Source organism: Schistocerca serialis, chromosome 1, assembly GCF_023864345.2.
Source record: "Schistocerca serialis cubense isolate TAMUIC-IGC-003099 chromosome 1, iqSchSeri2.2, whole genome shotgun sequence".
NCBI classification, from domain to species: domain Eukaryota; kingdom Metazoa; phylum Arthropoda; class Insecta; order Orthoptera; family Acrididae; genus Schistocerca; species Schistocerca serialis.
Genome location: NC_064638.1, coordinates 833,380,984 through 833,400,017, shown reverse-complemented (window position 1 = coordinate 833,400,017; position 19,034 = coordinate 833,380,984). Strand labels below are relative to the sequence as shown.

The 19,034-nt window shown below is 45.5% G+C and overlaps 1 protein-coding gene across 1 annotated transcript in view; it reads right to left on the bottom strand.

Annotated features, from left to right (window-relative positions):
* The window catches only part of LOC126484850 (synaptic vesicle glycoprotein 2A-like), a 116,375-nt gene that overhangs the window by 21,096 nt on the left and 76,245 nt on the right, over positions 1-19,034 (bottom strand). Inside the window, exon 8 of the mRNA XM_050108449.1 lies at positions 4,629-4,990. Within this exon, the coding sequence (XP_049964406.1) occupies positions 4,629-4,990 (362 nt within the window). The remainder of the gene's footprint in view (positions 1-4,628; positions 4,991-19,034) is intronic.

The window sequence follows — 19,034 nt, the reverse complement described above, 5'->3', positions numbered from 1 at the left end:
CCTTTCTAAACACCGTCTGTACCTTTGTAAAAATTTCGGCAGAATTTATCTCTGGCTTAAGCCAGCTTTCTGTACCTATAACGATTTCAGCTTCGGTGCTTTCTATCAGCGCTTGAAGTTCCGGTACTTTACCAACGCAGCTTCGACAGTTGACAATTACAATACCGATTGCTGCTTGGTCCCCGCATGTCCTGACTTTGCCCCGCACCCGTTGAGGCTGTTGCCCTTTCTGTACTTGCCCAAGGCCATCTAACCTAAAAAACCGCCCAGCCCACGCCACACAACCCCTGCTACCCGTGTAGCCGCTTGTTGCGTGTAGTGGACTCCTGACCTATCCAGCGGAACCCGAAACCCCACCACCCTATGGCGCAAGTCGAGGAATCTGCAGCCCACACGGTCGCAGAACCGTCTCAGCCTCTGATTCAGACCCTCCACTCGGCTCTGTACCAAAGGTCCGCAGTCAGTCCTGTCGACGATGCTGCAGATGGTGAGCTCTGCTTTCATCCCGCTAGCGAGACTGGCAGTCTTCACCAAATCAGATAGCCGCCGGAAGCCAGAGAGGATTTCCTCCGATCCATAGCGACACACATCATTGGTGCCGACATGAGCGACCACCTGCAGATGGGTGCACCCTGTACCCTTCATGGCATCCGGAAGGACCCTTTCCACATCTGGAATGACTCCCCCCGGTATGCACACGGAGTGCACATTGGTTTTCTTCCCCTCTCTTGCTGCCATTTCCCTAAGGGGCCCCATTACGCGCCTGACGTTGGAGCTCCCAACTACCAGTAAGCCCACCCTCTGCGACTGCCCGGATCTTGCAGACTGAGGGGCAACCTCTGGAACAGGACAAGCAGCCATGTCAGGCCGAAGATCAGTATCAGCCTGAGACAGAGCCTGAAACCGGTTCGTCAGACAAACTGGAGAGGCTTTCCGTTCAGCCCTCCGGAATGTCTTTCGCCCCCTGCCACACCTTGAAACGACCTCCCACTCTACCACAGGTGAGGGATCAGCCTCAATGCGGGCAGTATCCCGGGCAACCACAGTCGTAGTCCGATCAGGGGATGCGTGGGACGTGCTGGCCGTCCCCGACAAACCCCCATCCGGACCCCCACAGTGATGCCCATTGGCAACAGCCTCAAGCTGTGTGACCGAAGCCAACACTGCCTGAAGCTTGTAGCGAAGGGATGCCAACTCAGCCTGCATCCGAACACAGCAGTTGCAGTCCCTATCCATGCTAAAAACTGTTGTGCAAAGAACGTCTGAACTAATCTACAGAGAGCGCAAACAAATCGACAAAATTTAAACGGTTATTAAAATACAAGATTGCCTAGTAAATGCAGTATTGCTGCTACTTGCGCACTGCTGACACTGCTCGGCGGCGGAAGGAGACTAAGCGAAATTACACTATTCAGGTACTAAAACGCGATGCTACAACTCTCAAATACCATAATACGCCCGAAATTTATGAATTAAACAATGCAAGTACCAAAAACACGCAAAGAAATTAAGAATTAAACTATGTAACAAATGAGTGAGCTAGGAGTATACGACTTGCTGCTCAGCTGCTTATCCAACGGCGGCAGGGAGTACACTGACTGCGACCAACCGACACTGACCGTTCAAAACAAAAACAGTAGACAAACGACTACGCGAATTTACACTATTCAGGTACTAAAACGCGATGCTACAACTCTCAAATACTATAATACGCCCGAAATTTATGAATTAAACAATGCAAGTACCAAAAACACGCAAAGAAATTAAGAATTAAACTATGTAACAAATGAGTGAGCTAGGAGTATACGACTTGCTGCTGCAGCTGCTTATCCAACGGCGGCAGGGAGCACACTGACTGCGACCAACCGACACTGGCCGTTCAAAACAAAAACAGTAGACAAACGACTACGCGAATTTACACTATTCAGGTACTAAAACGCGATGCTACAACTCTCAAATACTATAATACGCCCGAAATTTATGAATTAAACAATGCAAGTACCAAAAACACGCAAAGAAATTAAGAATTAAACTATGTAACAAATGAGTGAGCTAGGAGTATACGACTTGCTGCTCAGCTGCTTATCCAACGGCGGCAGGGAGCACACTGACTGCGACCAACCGACACTGGCCGTTCAAAACAAAAACAGTAGACAAACGACTACGCGAATTTACACTATTCAGGTACTAAAACGCGATGCTACAACTCTCAAGTACTATAATACGCCCGAAATTTATGAATTAAACAATGCAAGTACCAAAAACACGCAAAGAAATTAAGAATTAAACTATGTAACAAATGAGTGAGCTAGGAGTATACGACTTGCTGCTCAGCTGCTTATCCAACGGCGGCAGGGAGCACAGAGTACAATTGATGGTTGCCAGTCGTCTTTATTGACCAGTGTGTCGAGTGTGACTGAAAATGGAGAAATTAAACATATTAGTTTGCAGGGTTGAACTACAGCACAAATCGACGAATTTCACGAGGACTCTGCATCGTCATTAAAGACCATTTCCTTTTGGATTAATGATTTTAAACGTGGTCCGGCAAGCATCGAAGACAAATCGCGCTCCACCCATTCAGTTGTGGTAACCACAAAAGAAATCATTTACAAAATCCATGAGTCGGTAATGCAAGGGCGCCGAAAAAAATTGTGAGAGTTCTGAGACTGTAAGCATCTCAACTGAGCAAGTGCATAATATCCTGCATGAGGAATAGGCTACGAAGAAGCTGTACGTGAGGCGGGTGCTATCATTTCTCAGAATCAATCAAAAGCGCATCCGTCATAACATTTCAATGCAATGTCTGGCGGCTTTCAATTGCAATCCGCAATACGTTTTGCACCGATTTATGCCTTCGGTGAAATCTGGATTCATCATTACACACCAGAGTCAAAACGGCAGTCAAAACAATGGACAAAGGATGGTCAAAGATCATTTTGTCAGCTCGTAAGATGATGGCCACTGCTTTTTGGAATTCCCTAGGGGTAATCCTAATAAATTACTTGCAAAAAGGCAGAATCATGATGAGACTCTATTGTACCTGCAGGATTCATGGTGTCAGTTCCCTCCAGCACTACTTCAGACATTAGTCAAGTACGTGCCACGTCGTATTGTGGCACTTCTGCGTGCTCGCGACGGCCCTACACGATATTAGGCAGGTGTACCAGTTTCTTTGGCTGTTCAGTGAATGATTAAATGTGTTTGCAAAATTATATTATTGTATGGGGCATAGTTCAGGTGATATGACTTCATAAACACTAATATCTGGTACAAGACAGATCTGCCTGAGGTAATGTGTGATATTCGATCGTGTCGGCGACGGACTCTGGATGGCGAATGGCCACTACAATAGTCTGACTCCTGAAGGGACTTTATACTTCACATATAACTGCAGTATCGTGCATGACCTTTAAATTTGTAACTGCTGAGACAGTATCGACATACGCCGCTGAACGCACATATAAAATTACATCTTTGTACGACACTGAGCTGCGTGAAAATGAGAATCCGCAGGGGCAAATTCGTTAGCGATACAGGTGAAATATGCATACAAATATGTATGAAATATGTTAAACACGTGTGAAATATGTGTGGCATATTGCGGGCGAAGCTGCGGATTAAAAGCTCCTCCTAAACCCCTAGATCTATTTTCAACAAACTTCGTATACGTATTACATAAATCTGGAAAGCAATACTGTGAGGGTAAGAAACAGCAATCTCTTTTGAGGTGGGATGATAAAGTGGAGAGGTTCAAATGGCTCTAAGCACTATGGGACTTAACATCTGAGGTCATCAGTCCCCTAGAACTTAGAACTACTTAAACCTAACTAACCTAAGGACATCACACACATCCACGCCCGAGGCAGGATTCGAATCTGCGACCGTAGCGGTCGCGCGGTTCCAGACTGAAGCGCCCAGAACCGCTCAGCCACATCGGCTGGCGAGGGAAGGAGGAGATGGATGCAGATATAGAAGGGGAGCAGATGGAGAAAGAGAGGAGAAGTGGGAAATGGATGGAGGAATGGAAGAGGAGGAAACGGACAGAGAGAGGGGGAGGAGGATATGAACAGTGAGAGGGGTGATGAAGATGTAGTGGGTGACCAAGAGACAGAAGGGGCAAAAGGAGATGGATTTAGAGGGCTGAGGAGGAGGGACACAGGGGGAAAAAGCAGATGAACAGAGGAGTGAGGAACAGATGAACAGAGAGAGTAGGGAGGTGCAGATGTTTAGAGAGAGGGGAGAGTAAGAGATTGGCAGAGAGAGTGGCAGAAGATGGATAGACAGTGGGCAGTGGAGGAGTTGAACAGAAAGTGGGGGTGAGGGGGAGTATGACACGGATACAGAGAGGGGTGAAGGACATGGGCGGAGAGAGAGGGAAAGAGGAGATGAGCTAATGGAAATGGAATAAATACGCACCCGGACACCGAGGGATACTCAGTGTACATATAAACAAGGGTATGTGTATTCAGATGGCAGAAAAAAAGATAGATGTTAAGGTGGATCATCTTCACTTTCTGGAAGAGAAGGTCCTCTTTCTTTTCCATAGCTTGGTTAACTCACTCTTTTGGTGATTAGACAGCTGCATGATACCGTAAGAAAGAAACAAATTAATAGCGAAGACTGACCCAGGAGGCGTTTCTTCCCAACGAAAGGCACGGCGTATCCGGCGAGTATGTAGGCGGCGGCGGTGGTAGCGCCGATGATGAGCGTGTTGCTGAAGACGCTGACGTCGACGTCGGCGGTGCAGCCGTCAGACCCCGGGGCGAGCGTGGCGAGGGCGGCCGGCGCGGCGTCCACGTCCACGTCCACGTCTGGGTTACCGTCGGCGAGCAGCCAGGGCTCGAAGTAGCGCGCGGCGTGCGCCTCCGCGGCCGCGGCGGCCACCACCTGGCACACGGTCAGCGTCTCGTTGAGGGAGGGGTGCGACGCCGCGTACGACGACAGCCGGCTGAACAGCTCCGGCAGCCATAGCAGGAACCCGTTCGAGCTGCGGCACCGCAGAACCGGCGAGTGAGTATAATACTCTGAGATCGGTACTGTCGGTTTGCACAATGTAGAGTGTCTTAAACCTTTTCGGCCAAATTGTAACAGATGATAGTGGGTCTACAACCGATTACATTGAGACAGGAAACCAATACACAGCTTACACCGCATAACAACCACGTAGCTCACAGTAATCGTACAAAGCGATGTCCGCCAGTCTCAACAGCCGCAACAGATGTCCGGAGTGAGGACAATACTCACGCCACTCACATCGCTGGCCACCGCCAACGGTTCTGTCAACGTATGGGCGTATATTGTCCAAGATCACTTATTCGCTGTCCGTTTGACTGGTCCACTTTACATTGTTCAAAATGGTTCAAATGGCTCTGAGCACTATGGGACTTAACATCTATGGTCATCAGTCCCCTAGAACTTCTTAAACCTAACTAACCTAAGGACATCACACAACACCCAGTCATCACGAGGCAGAAAAAATCCCTGACCCCGACGGGAATCGAACCCGGAAACCCGGGCGCGGGAAGCGAGAACGCTACCGCACGACCACGAGCTGCGGACCTTTACATTGTGTTCCTGCGAGACGTGCTGCCACAGTTCTTGGAAACTGTACCCTTGTTGCCGGCCGATGTGGCCGAGCGGTTCTAGGCGCTTAAGTCCGGAAACACGCTGCTGCTACGGTCGCAGGTTCGAATCCTGCCTCGCACAGGGATGTTTGTGATGACCTTAGGTTACTTAGGTTCAAGTAGTTCTAAGTCTACGGGACTGATGACCTCAGATGTTAAGTCCCATAGTGCTTAGAGCCATTTGAACCATTTTTGTACACCTTGTTGTCGGCGAAAGGACGTGGTTTCAACACGACGGTGCACCAGCCGACTTCGATGGTAATATGCGCGAGCACCTGAAGCACCTGAACAACGCGTTATGCTCATCATTGGACTGGAAGGAGAGGTCCTGTCCCATGGCCAGCGCGATCACCGGATCTCACATCTCTGGACCTTTTACTCTCGGATTATGCAAAGATGTAGAAACGAACGACGATCTGCCTCCTAGGGTCCAAACTGCCTCTCTCTTGGCACAGAGACTGCAGCAGAGCTTCATGCACCTTTGCCATGCATGCTTTGGCGGTCGTCATTTCAGACATATATCATAAGCTACGTTGTTGTTATGCGGTCTACAGTGCCTATGTCCATAACACAATAAATACGCATTACCTACCATTGGTTCCATGCCTCAATATAATATTTTGCGAATCCATTATCACCTGCTTCAATTTGACGCAAAAGGTTTGAGGCACCTTGTATGTACATTGACGGAGACTGCAAGACCTCACTCAGCATACTGCTTACTACATTGTACCGTGTAAGTGCGATATTACGAAATACCTGGCAGTTCCTGTCGAGACCGCTAGAAATTCAAGTCGCTTACAACGAATTTGCGCAAACAAGTGAGAAAAGCGAATGACAGAAGATTAGACAGTGAGTCGGAAGATATATAGGAGGCAGTGAAATGAAAACAAGAAAGATGGAAAAAGGGTAAGTAATCCGTTTATTAAATTGTTAATACAATTATTCCACTGTGAGACAAGGCAGTCATTGTCTCACGGAAATATGTTTGTGGTTGACTACAGAACCGTGATTGAGCCCAGGCGTGCAGCTCTTCTTCCGAAGATGGCCATAGGTATGGAAATCGCATGGATAGATATAGGGAGTGTACGGAGGACACATAAGGGCTTCCCAGCGAAAGTTCCGAAGCGTAGTCGAGACAATCTTTGCAACTTGTGGGCTTGCCCACGCTGTAGAAGTTTCACTGGGAAGCCGTTACACGTCTTTCATACAGTCCCGATCTCTCTCCACGCTATTTCCATATTTTTGGAGACCCCAGAGTGACACCCCTGGCTATCGATTTGCTTCGGACGAAGAGGTGCATGCCTGGGTACAATCATGGATCTGTGGGCAATCCCAAGCATTTTTCCATAAAGACATTGACCATGTTGTCTCACAGTGGGATAAATTTATTAATATATATTACGACCACTTCTGAAATAATAAACAGTTTACTTACTTTTGTCCATCTGTCTCTTTTTCATTTGACTGGCCCTTATATAAGTGGAGCTTCAAATAATTAAGGGAATGCATTTTTTTCTCGGCCAATTCCAGTTGAAAAAATGAGAAATTTGTTGTGGAACAACGTGGAGTATTCCCACTTCAGTATGATATATGGCCGCATGGTACTTAAGACCGTCACATTGCACGGAGATTAATATGTCCATGAAGTTCCCATACGTGGCGACGCTACATGCAGCCTTCAAAATTATGTCAGTAACGGAAGTGCATTCCAGCCAGAGAGCTGTCAGTGAGTTTCTTTTGGCGGGAGACCAAAGCACCCCAGATATTCATACACGCTTGCAGAATTTCTACCGAGATCTCGCAATGAACGAAAGCACGGTGAGTCGTTGAGCGAGGTGTCTGTCATCAACACAAGGTCGCACAAACCTGTCTTATATCCCGTGTACCAGCTGGCAGCACACAGCTGTGACTCCTACATTGTCGAAAATTGAAAAAACGACTGGAGCGTGTTCGTCGCCATAAAAAATTAAACGAACTTCTCTTTCACAACGCAAGGCCTCACACAAGTGTGCACAACCGAAAGGACCTCACAACAATTCATTGGATTGTTCTCCGTCATCCAACCTACTGGCGGGACCTCGTACCGTCCAACTTCCAGCTGTTTAGTCCAATGAAGAATACACTCCGTGCGCAGCAGTACGTTGATACATGGGTGAGAGGGATATCATTGATGCAGCTCCGATGTCGACCATAAAGTGGTACCATGCGGCCATATAGATCCTTAAGACCGTCACATTGCACGGAGATTAATGTCGAAAAACAGGATTTTGTAGCCAAAAGAGTGGGGAATACTATGGTGTGCTGTAATCTTGAATAAAACCAAATTGCTTTCAGGAAAAATTACTGTTTTACTTATTGAACTCTCCTCATACATAAGTACCATACAGTACTTTGAGATATGAAATTCTTGATTCACTATGAAACGCTAGATACCTCGTTGACGACGAGAGCAGAGGAAATTGAAGATCATTGCTCTATCACAGTAAGAAATGTTTATTTTACTTGTAGGAGTTTTCAGAATTAACAAGTAAGATAAGGTCAGTTGTCCATTGAGCCTACATGTTCATTTTTCTTGCAATAGTTGTCACAGCACAGACATAAAACCATGTAAGCTTTCAATAAATAAATAATTGTTTCCTTTCGATTGCAACAATTGTTACAGTAGAGAATAAATAGGAAGTCGAACATACATATGGTGATTTATGGTGCTCACTTGTGTAATTTGTAATCAGTTGTGATTTACGAATCTGCGCTACCGTGAATGAGCCCCTGGGCCACTGAAATGTTCACTGGAAGCTTTTCAGACTTATTTCACCAGTTCTACACAATTTCTGCTTGTGTTTTGCAGAGCAAGCTAGTCAGTCGCAATACAAGTGGGTTTCACATCATCCAGCATATTCTCACAGAGTCGAACAGACGCTTCCCAGCTATAAATATTCTGCAATATTATTGCGCCGTCTTTGGTCTCACACTTCTACGCAGTACATTGACCTAATATCACAGTGTTAATAAAATTGAGGGAATGAGATCTGCTCAACAACTGTCAGGGCCGCATTTACGTGCCGACGACCTGGGCTACAACTTACCGGCTCGCGCCACGAAAAATTAAAATCATTTTTTAGAAATCTTAATTATAATATTGTGTTTCGGGCCCCATAGTATTATCGTAAAATACATACACGTGATTACGACGGTTGACTGAAAAGTAATGCCTCTACCAACGTTAATCTTCAACAGTTGGCAGCATTGGTATGCGGCAGGTACTGGCTTGTTCCGTAGCCTCTTCTCTACAGCTCCAGTTGGCGGGAAGCCTTAGCATTGAATGGTTGTGTTGTTACAGTTAAAGTATGGAACCCTGCGCAGACGGTCGGTCAATGCGATTTAAGCAACGTGCAGTCGTTGAGTTCTTGACAGCAGAAGGTGACACCCCAGAGGAGATTCGTCAGAGAATGTTCAAAATGTTCAAATCTGTGTGAAATCTTGTGGGACTTAACTGCTAAGGTCATCAGTCCCTAAGCTTATACACTACTTAACCTAAATTATCCTAAGGACAAACAAACACACCCTTGCCCGAGGGAGGACTCGAAACTCCGCCCGGATCAGCCGCAGAGTCCATGACTGCAGCGCCCCAGACCGCTCGGCTAATTCCGCGCGACGTCAGAGAATGAAAGCAGTTTATGGCGATTGTGTTGATGTGAGTACTGTGCGCCGTTGGGGGAGTAAGTTTAAAGATGTTGAGGCGGGAACGTCTGACCTGCGTGACAAACAAAGAGTTGGACGTCCTGTGACAGCAACCACCGAGTTTCACAAGCAAAATGTTGACAGATTGATTCAGGACGATCGTCGTATCACTCAGAGAGAAACTGCAAGCACAATCGGCATTTCACAAGAACGTGTGGGTCACATTATTGCTTTGCTTGGCTATCGGAAGATCTGTGCATGATGGGTGCCCCGGATGCTGACTGCTGAAATGAAAGCGAAAAGACTTTAAACTTGCCAGGAACTCCTCTCGCGTTACAAGAATGAGGGTGACGCTTCCTGCATTAAGTTGTGACAGGAGACCAAACTTGGGTACACCATTACGACCCGGAGACGAAACCTGAGTCTATGGAATATCGATACAAAGACTCTCCCCAGAAAAAGAAATTCAAGACGCTGCCCTCAGCTGGGAAAATCATGGCCACAGTGTTCTGGGACGCAGCTGGTATTATCCATGTTGATTATCTTGATCGTGGAACAACAATAAACTCAGAGCGTTACATAACAACGCTGCGAACTCTGAAATGATGGCTAACAAGTGTCCGAAAGGAAAAGGAAAATGTTTTCCTGCAGCATGACAATGCCAAACCATACACTTCACGTGCCACCACAGCAGAACTTCAGAGATTGAAACCTCACCACCGTCCGGCATCCTCAATACAGTCCAGATGTAGCACCGTCTGACTTCCGTCTGTTCCAAATAATGAAAAACGATATCCGCGGCATCAATACGCTTCTGATGAAGACGTTGAGAGAGCTGTGAGACTGTGGTTGCGGAAACAGTGTCGACTTCTTCCGTGACGGCTTCAGAAAATTTCATCGTTGGCAGAAAGTATCCAATTGGCTAGTGATTATGTGGAAAAGTGAATATTGGTAATTAAAGATCATATTCTAAGATTATTTCTGCGTTTGATTTATTAAAATATTCCCATCCAAACCCAACTAACGAAGGTGGAGGCATTACTTTTGATTCAACCCTTGTATATTGTATGGGCTTACGGGGTTTTTCAGTGAATAGCTGATCTGAATTAAGTCGACATTCACTTGTCAAATCCTGCACTCCGTCACATAAAATTCCCTGTGACACCGCGTCGAGCCTGTGGCACTTCATATCGTAAAAAGGCTGAGAGTTTTGAACGACTTGCTAATGTAATTTTGGCAGTTTGTAATGAGGTAGATTTCCGGAAAATACAGCTTCTACATCCAGACCAGAGCCTGGACAACATCAAAGTCGTTTTCCAAATATCTAGATCGCTGTCACAATGAACCTGTCACTTACAATCACAAACATCAGTGAAAGAAGGTCATTTTCAAAACTGAAGTTGATAAAAAAAACTCACCAGGAATTTCCATGTTAGAAGACAAGTGCAGCGTTTTGCCTCCACTTAGTACTGAAAGTGATATTTTAAGACAACGAACAATCGGCGGCCGCAACGTTGGGATGACAGATTTACTTCCAACTTTGTACACCTCTAGTAGGCCATTAAAACCACATAATGTGCAATTAATAAGGTGCACTACTCTGGCAGTTTCGAGAAAATCGCAAGAGAAGTTACACGCATCTATTATGTGACTGATCTATTTGTGTATAGCGTCCGAGCTTCAAATCACAATGGAGTAAGCGACAAAAGTTCGACTCCTGCTCACTCTTTATTTCTGATCTACAGAGTGAGGCAGGTAAGTCATAACACCCCTTGTATCTCCCCAACCGTAATACACTCCTGGAAATGGAAAAAAGAACACATTGACACCGGTGTGTCAGACCCACCATACTTGCTCCGGACACTGCGAGAGGGCTGTACAAGCAATGATCACACGCACGGCACAGCGGACACACCAGGAACCGCGGTTTTGGCCGTCGAATGGCGCTAGCTGCGCAGCATTTGTGCACCGCCGCCGTCAGTGTCAGCCAGTTTGCGATGGCATACGGAGCTCCATCGCAGTCTTTAACACTGGTAGCATGCCCCGACAGCGTGGACGTGAACCGTATGTGCAGTTGACGGACTTTGAGCGAGGGCGTATAGTGGGCATGCGGGAGGCCGGGTGGACGTACCGCCGAATTGCTCAACACGTGGGGCGTGAGGTCTCCACAGTACATCGATGTTGTCACCAGTGGTCGGCGGAAGGTGCACGTGCCCGTCGATCTGGCACCGGACCGCAGCGACGCACGGATGCACGCCAAGACCGTAGGATCCTACGCAGTGCCGTAGGGGACCGCACCGCCACTTCCCAGCAAATTAGGGACACTGTTGCTCCTGGGGTATCGGCGAGGACCATTCGCAACCGTCTCCATGAAGCTGGGCTACGGTCCCGCACACCGTTAGGCCGTCTTCCGCTCACGCCCCAACATCGTGCAGCCCGCCTCCAGTGGTGTCGCGACAGGCGTGAATGGAGGGACGAATGGAGACGTGTCGTCTTCAGCGATGAGAGTCGCTTCTGCCTTGGTGCCAATGATGGTCGTATGCGTGTTTGGCGCCGTGCAGGTGAGCGCCACAATCAGGACTGCATACGACCGAGGCACACAGGGTCAACACCCGGCATCATGGTGTGGGGAGCGATCTCCTACACTGGCCGTACACCACTGGTGATCGTCGAGGGGACACTGAATAGTACATCCAAACCGTCATCGAACCCATCGTTCTACCATTCCTAGACCGGCAAGGGAACTTGCTGTTCCAACAGGACAATGCACGTCCGCATGTATCCCGTGCCACCCAACGTGCTCTAGAAGGTGTAAGTCAACTACCCTGGCCAGCAAGATCTCCGGATCTGTCCCCCATTGAGCATGTTTGGGACTGGATGAAGCGTCGTCTCACGCGGTCTGCACGTCCAGCACGAACGCTGGTCCAACTGAGGCGCCAGGTGGAAATGGCATGGCAAGCCGTTCCACAGGACTACATCCAGCATCTCTACGATCGTCTCCATGGGAGAATAGCAGCCTGCATTGCTGCGAAAGGTGGATATACAGTGTACTAGTGCCGACATTGTGCATGCTCTGTTGCCTGTGTCTATGTGCCTGTGGTTCTGTCAGTGTGATCATGTGATGTATATGACCCCAGGAATGTGTCAATAAAGTTTCCCCTTCCTGGGACAATGAATTCACGGTGTTCTTATTTCAATTTCCAGGAGTGTAGATACAAAGATGCCGTTTGGACAGTAAATTGCAGGGACAAGGGCCTTCTTGAAAACATCACATTGCATGTTTGTGCTATTTTTTATTACAGAGATATGAGGCCATCTTTGGCTTTTTTTAATGGAACCCTATGTTAAATTTTAGCGTAACATTATGGGCTTAAAAAGACTGTTTCAAATATGTGTATATCATATTATTTAGGCGAATAGTTTTTAAGACACAGATATGTTCTCGTATCGTATTCGTCCTTCGAAGCGGCGTTGTCCAGTGAGGAACTTAACAGGGAAGGCGTTGTTTTCCTGCTTCTCGATAACGCCGCAAGGTGACGCACGAGGTAGCTGGAGAGTAGGGAGCCTATTCCCTTGATATAGGCTCTCTACTGGAGAGAAGGGTATAAATGTGTTGCTGGAGTAAGGAGACATCGCATTTCCGTCACAGTTTCTTGGAGCAGACATGTACACCAACGAAGAAAAGTTAGATATGCTTCTAGTGTATGGTGAAATCAGAATAAATGCTGTTAGAGCAATAAAGCGATATGGAGAGCTGTATCCTGATCGTGAGCGTCCTACGTGCCAGCTTCTTGCACGTATTTGCAAGAAACTACTTGATTAGGGATCATGGGACTCCATACAGAGGACAAGGCAGAAAATTGCAACTGGTGAGGTAAATGAAGGGGGCGTTCTAGCGTTGGCGCATAACGACGCTAGTGTTTCGTCGCGGCGTGTCGCCTCGGAATGGGGTGTAACTCAGAGAAGTGATCGACGCATATTGCACCGGCATAGATTTCACCCGTTTCAGCTGTCACTACATAAAGCACTCTCCGATGTGGATTTCGAACGACGCCAGGAATTTTGCCGGTTTGCCCTGCAGCGCTTACAAGATGATCCAACGTTTTTTCAACGAGTGTTTTTTACTGATGAAGCGACTTTCACCATCCACGGTAATGTGAATTTGCATAATATGCATTACTGATCAACAGAGAACCCTCATTGGCTTCGACAGGTACAGCATCAGCAACCGTGGAGTGTTAACGTGTGGTGCGGCATCGTCGGAAATGTCATTGTGGGGCCGTACGTCATTCCGGGTATACTAAATGGCAATAACTATGCACGGTTCCTGCGAAACGTTCTGCCCATTTTACTGGAAGAGGTACCACTAAGTACGCGTCAGTGCATGTGGTTCCAGCATGACGGCTGTCCTGTTCACTCTTCCCGTGTGGCTGCAGAGCTGTTAAATGAAAAGTTCCGGGGTTGTTGGATAGGACGACGTGTGGAAGTGGCCAGCTCGGTCTCCTGATTTGACACCTCTTGATTTTTTTCTGTGAGGAGCAATAAAACATAATGTGTATGCTCAAATACGAACTACGGCAGACGATATGAAGCAACGTATCATCGAAGCGTACGCTGATATCTCTCATGACACCCTCGCAAGCGTTCACAAATCATTCGAACGACGACTACAAATGTGGGTTGCAGCAGAGAGAAAGTACATGCTTCAGTAAAGTTTTGTATCATGTACAGTATGTATTTTGCATCTTTGTGTGTATTTGCTTCGTATTGTGATCAATAGTAAATATTTTCAAATAAAAGACAAATACAAACAAAATAATTGTGACCAATAAGGGCCTCCTCATTTACATTTGTATTTCCGTTACTTAAAATGTATTAACATCGTGTAGTATTTTAATACTGTATTTTGTCTCCTATTTTGGTCTCACAGTTGTCAAATAACTGAATAATATTTGCGATACAAGTTGGCCGTTAAGTGGCCGAGCGGTTCTAGGCGCTGCAGTCCGGAACCGCGGGACTGCTACGGTCGCAGGTTCGAATCCTGCTTTGGGCATGGATGTTTGTGATGTCCTTAGGTTGATTAGATTTAAGTAGTTCTAAGTTCTAGGGAACTGATGACCTCAGCTGTTAAGTCCCATAGTGCTCAGAGCTATTTGAACCATTTGAACCATTTGCGCGACATCAGTAAAATCGCAGTATGTGTTACTATTGTCGGGTAAATGGACGTGTTTGTGTAAGGACAGACTCCCAACGGTTACCATGTACCATGTACTCTACACAACAGGAAAGGTCGCATTGGACAACGCCGCTTCGAAGGACGAACACGATACGGGGACATATCTGTGTCTCAATAACTATTGGTCTAAATATTATGATATACACATATTTGAAACCGTCTTTTTAAGCCCATCATGTTACGCTAAAATTTAACACAGGTTTCGATTTAAAAAACCAAAGATGGCTTCATATCTCTGTAATAAAAAATAGCACAAACATGCAATGTGATGTATTCAAGTAGCCCCTTTCCCTGCAATTTACTGTCCAAACGGCATCTTTGTATCTATTACGGTTGGGGAGATGCAAGGGGTGTTATGATTTAGCTGCCTCACCCTGTATATTTTGTTTCCATTACTCATCATTTTATTTAATTTATATGACATTTGAGAGGTAATATAATTAAAAAACGGCATGTATTTGTATGAAGTTTTAGTGAGTTTCATGTCATTTGATTACTCATATTTTTAGTCAAATTTAATTATTAGAACAAACATATTTATAACTATCGATAAGTAAATTAAGAAACGCATAGTGTTTTCCTGAAAATGTATGTCTGCCATGATTTGCGAAATCCCTTACACATGCAATCTAGTAACGTACCTGGAACTACTTTGTACCTGGATGCTACGAGCTGCAGACACAGAGCAGGCCCTATTTGGCAGTTAACCTGCGTAGCAGTGAGACGTTGCTAATGTAGCGATAACTATTAATATAGGAGCAAATTTTTGAATATCACAGAATTTACACTTGTACTACATAAATGAAGGTTTGAGCGGGAGTCGAACCGTCATCCAGTATCCGTTCATCTTATGGGGCTCAAACGCTTACTCACTTTTCTTTTTTTGTAATCTCACTATTCTTCGTTGCATTTGTTCGGGGCGGACGTCCCACGACACTTGTTCAAGTGCATCGTTGAGCCATTCACTCAAGTTTTTTATTACAGAGGACAGCCAGCCCTCTGACCAAACACGCTGATCTACCGTGCCGGCAACCACTGGACCACCATGAAGTCCACCGTCCGGCGTCTATGCACAGATACTTGAGTTACATAATAGAAGCGTAAAACTTCTCTTGAGATTTTCTCGGAATTGCCGGAGTTTCACCTTCCTGTACAAAGTCTGAAATAATTCCGTCATCCCAACCTCGTGGCCTCCCCTTGTAAGCTATGAAGACATTATAAGTAACTTCGTTAATGTGAAGTTTTGGTGCAAACCAATTAGCCAATTATATTATTTAAAACTTTCATTTGAAGGATTATTTTATTTGCTAAAGTATTCTATTTAAATTAGATACCGGTAAAATTCGCTTCGTTGATACACTCCTTTTGTTATTTTGTATTTGCCTAATAGGTATATTCGACTGTCATTAAATATGTAATTTTTATAAATAGTATAGCGGATAGTAGTGCTATACTTTTGGCACACTTTTCAGAGTGTCGCCCGTAGCCAGTCCTGTAATACAAGTTTAATATGTTCCAAAACCCGCACACAAAAATGTGATTTTTGAGGGGGTTATATTTCAAGTTCTATTGATTACAAAGATAAGGGGTCAAGAACTTTGGATAGCCCTTGTATAGTGGCGATTTGTATACGTATCGGAAGGACGGGCATACTGTAGCTATCCTACAGTAAAATAAAACTAAACTAAACTCCTGCCAAACAGGCCATGAAGGACCAACGGTACTGACTGACCGCCGTGTCATCCTCAGCTCGTAGTCGTCACTGGATGCGGATACGGAGGGGCATGTGGTCAGCACACTGCTCTCCCGGCCATATGTCAGTTTCCGAGACCACCTACATTAAACTGTTAACATTTAAACGTTACACAATTCCTCCAGTCCATGCAAATCGAGTAAATCCGTTGGTTCTTCCGCATTGGGTGTGGTCTAGGGTGGACCTGAGCCGGCGTATAAAAGAACCATTTGTCATCCAAAAGCCAAGTTTTTGCGTACGAGAAGTGCTAATTGTGGGGTCGGACATTTCTATAATTTTTGATCATGGTAGCTCGTCGAAATTTTAATCATATGTTCTTAAGATGACATTCTCGGGGATTTCGAAAGTATTTTCGATTACGCGCACATTTTACGTGCGTAAGTACGGCAACTTTGAACCTCTGGATTTCGCTAAGAGGTTCAAAGTTGCCATACTTACGTACGTAAAATGTGTGCGTACTATCTGGCCTGAGGCGTAAATGTAGTTTTAACTTAAGTAGTGAACACATGTAAAGGGTTCTAGGGTCATCTCAAGGGTTCTAAGGTCACCGAACTATGTTTTGTCAGCGTTTTTACACCTATAAAATTTAATGGCGCGCTGTCTGTGGATAACGGGAACTTCAAGCTTACACGCACTGTCCTGATCTGGAAACTATCCGATGATGTCACCTGGTAGTGTAAGCGCCTTACAAAAAATTGTCATATGAAATTCTTTGTACTTGCAAATCAAATGCTGCATCTTTCCGTGTACTGTAGGTCTAGCGTAAAAATTTTGTGTATGGTTATGTAAAGTAGCGTAAAGTAAACTTTCGTTGGGTGTATTAACCTTATACTATGTGTACTTAACTGTTGTGAATGTGTGTCAAAGGATGTAAACTGTGCGAAGTATATGAAGATACTGTCAAAACTTTACTGACCTACAGAAATCGTTTTATATAAGCAGCAAACCTTTTGTAACTGGTAAGACAAGGGAACCAGCTGAAAAAAGAGGCGAATATGTTCCTCTTTAAAAAACTGTGACAGGAAAGTGCGGAACCAGCTGCTTCAATCTTCATTCCGCCTTCTTCACCAAAACTTTTGGCATGCGATTCATTTTTACGCTTTATTGTGCTGCAGGAGAGTAGCAGAGAGGCAGTGACAGTGGAGGAGAGAGGAGACAGTGCCAGTGGGAGAGAAAGAGAGAGAAGACAGGATGGGGAAGGGAGAGAGCGTTAGTGAAAGAGGAAGAATGATGGATGAAGACAATACCAGCGAGAGCCAAAGTGACAGGAAATATTGATTGTTAGTGAGAGGTAGTGGTAGCAAAAGAGAAAGAGGGATGGAGATAGAAGCACAAAGAGTAAAAGAGAGAGGGGAGACAGTGAAAAAGAAAAATACAGTTAAGTGGAAACCACACATAAACTAGGGAGGTCTGGATCCTCCCAGAGCGGCGAATCTTAACAGGTAGGTATACGGGAGGGGGCATTTTAACCCGACATTTTAATCACATGGGTATATATGTTAGCTCCCCAGTATTTTTCAGCTGCCGACCCATAGTGGAGACACTGCATTGGGAAAGAAATATAAATGGAGACCTGAAGAGGCTGAAAAATCAGCCAACTAGTTGCAAAATAAAGGTTAATTAGTCCTTGACGCAGGTTTCGATAATTCTAAAAATATCTTCTTCAGAAGCAGTGGGCCTTGTTACATCACATGATGGTACATTAGATTAGCTGAAGCCGAGCGGCACTTGTCATATATAAAATTGACAAATCGAGAATTATCCCACAGGCAGAGGCTCCTATCAGCATAAAATTGTAACAGGACTCACAGGATAAAATATCTGCATAAGTTACGAGTACATCATGCCAGAAACTAAGGCCAACTGGACGTGCCTGAGTCTGGCATGATGTACACGTGGAACAGGAAAGAAAATGACTATTAGTGGTTCAAGTGGCTCTGAGCACTAAGGGACTTAACATCTGAGGTTATCAGTCACCTAGAACAGAACTACGAGGCGTGTTTTTTAAGTACCGTTTTGGAATTAAAAGAAGAGGTGCTAAGATATCTCAATAATTTTATTTTTACATGAAAGCCTGTACTTTAATCTACGCACTGACGCCATTACAGTCTAGTTCTTCCTTGTTTACGATGTGTACTGAGTGTTTAAGATGCCTCCGATAATGGTGAGTCCCACCGACGGTGAAGTACGGGCTGTTATAAGATTTCTTAGTGCTAAAGGCCTAAAAGCGATCGATATTCATCGTGAGATCTGTGCAGTTTACGGAGAAAACATTATGAGTAATGGAATGGTAAGAAAGTGGGTAGAGCATTTAAAGATGGCCGCACAAACGCGCATGATGAACAACGGAGTGAGCGTCCTTCGGTCGTCAATGAAAGTTTGGTGCAGGAAGTGGACAATAAGGTGAGAGAAAACAGACGCTTTACGATGTCCTTCTTGCGGGATGGCTTTCCTAATGTTTCTCGCAGTGTTTTGTATGGCATTGTGACCGAGCACTTGAATTACCGGAAATTGTGCGCACGTTGGGTACCGAAAATGTTGACGGATGTGCCAAAACCAAACGTTTAGACAGTGCATTGACTTTCCTTGAGCGGTACCACAACGATGGTGATGATTTCTTAAGCCAAATTGTTACGGGCGATGGAACACGGGTGGCCTACGTCACACCAGAATCAAAGCAACAGTCCACGCAAGTTGAGCAAGGGCATTGTTTTGCTGCAAGACAATGCCCATC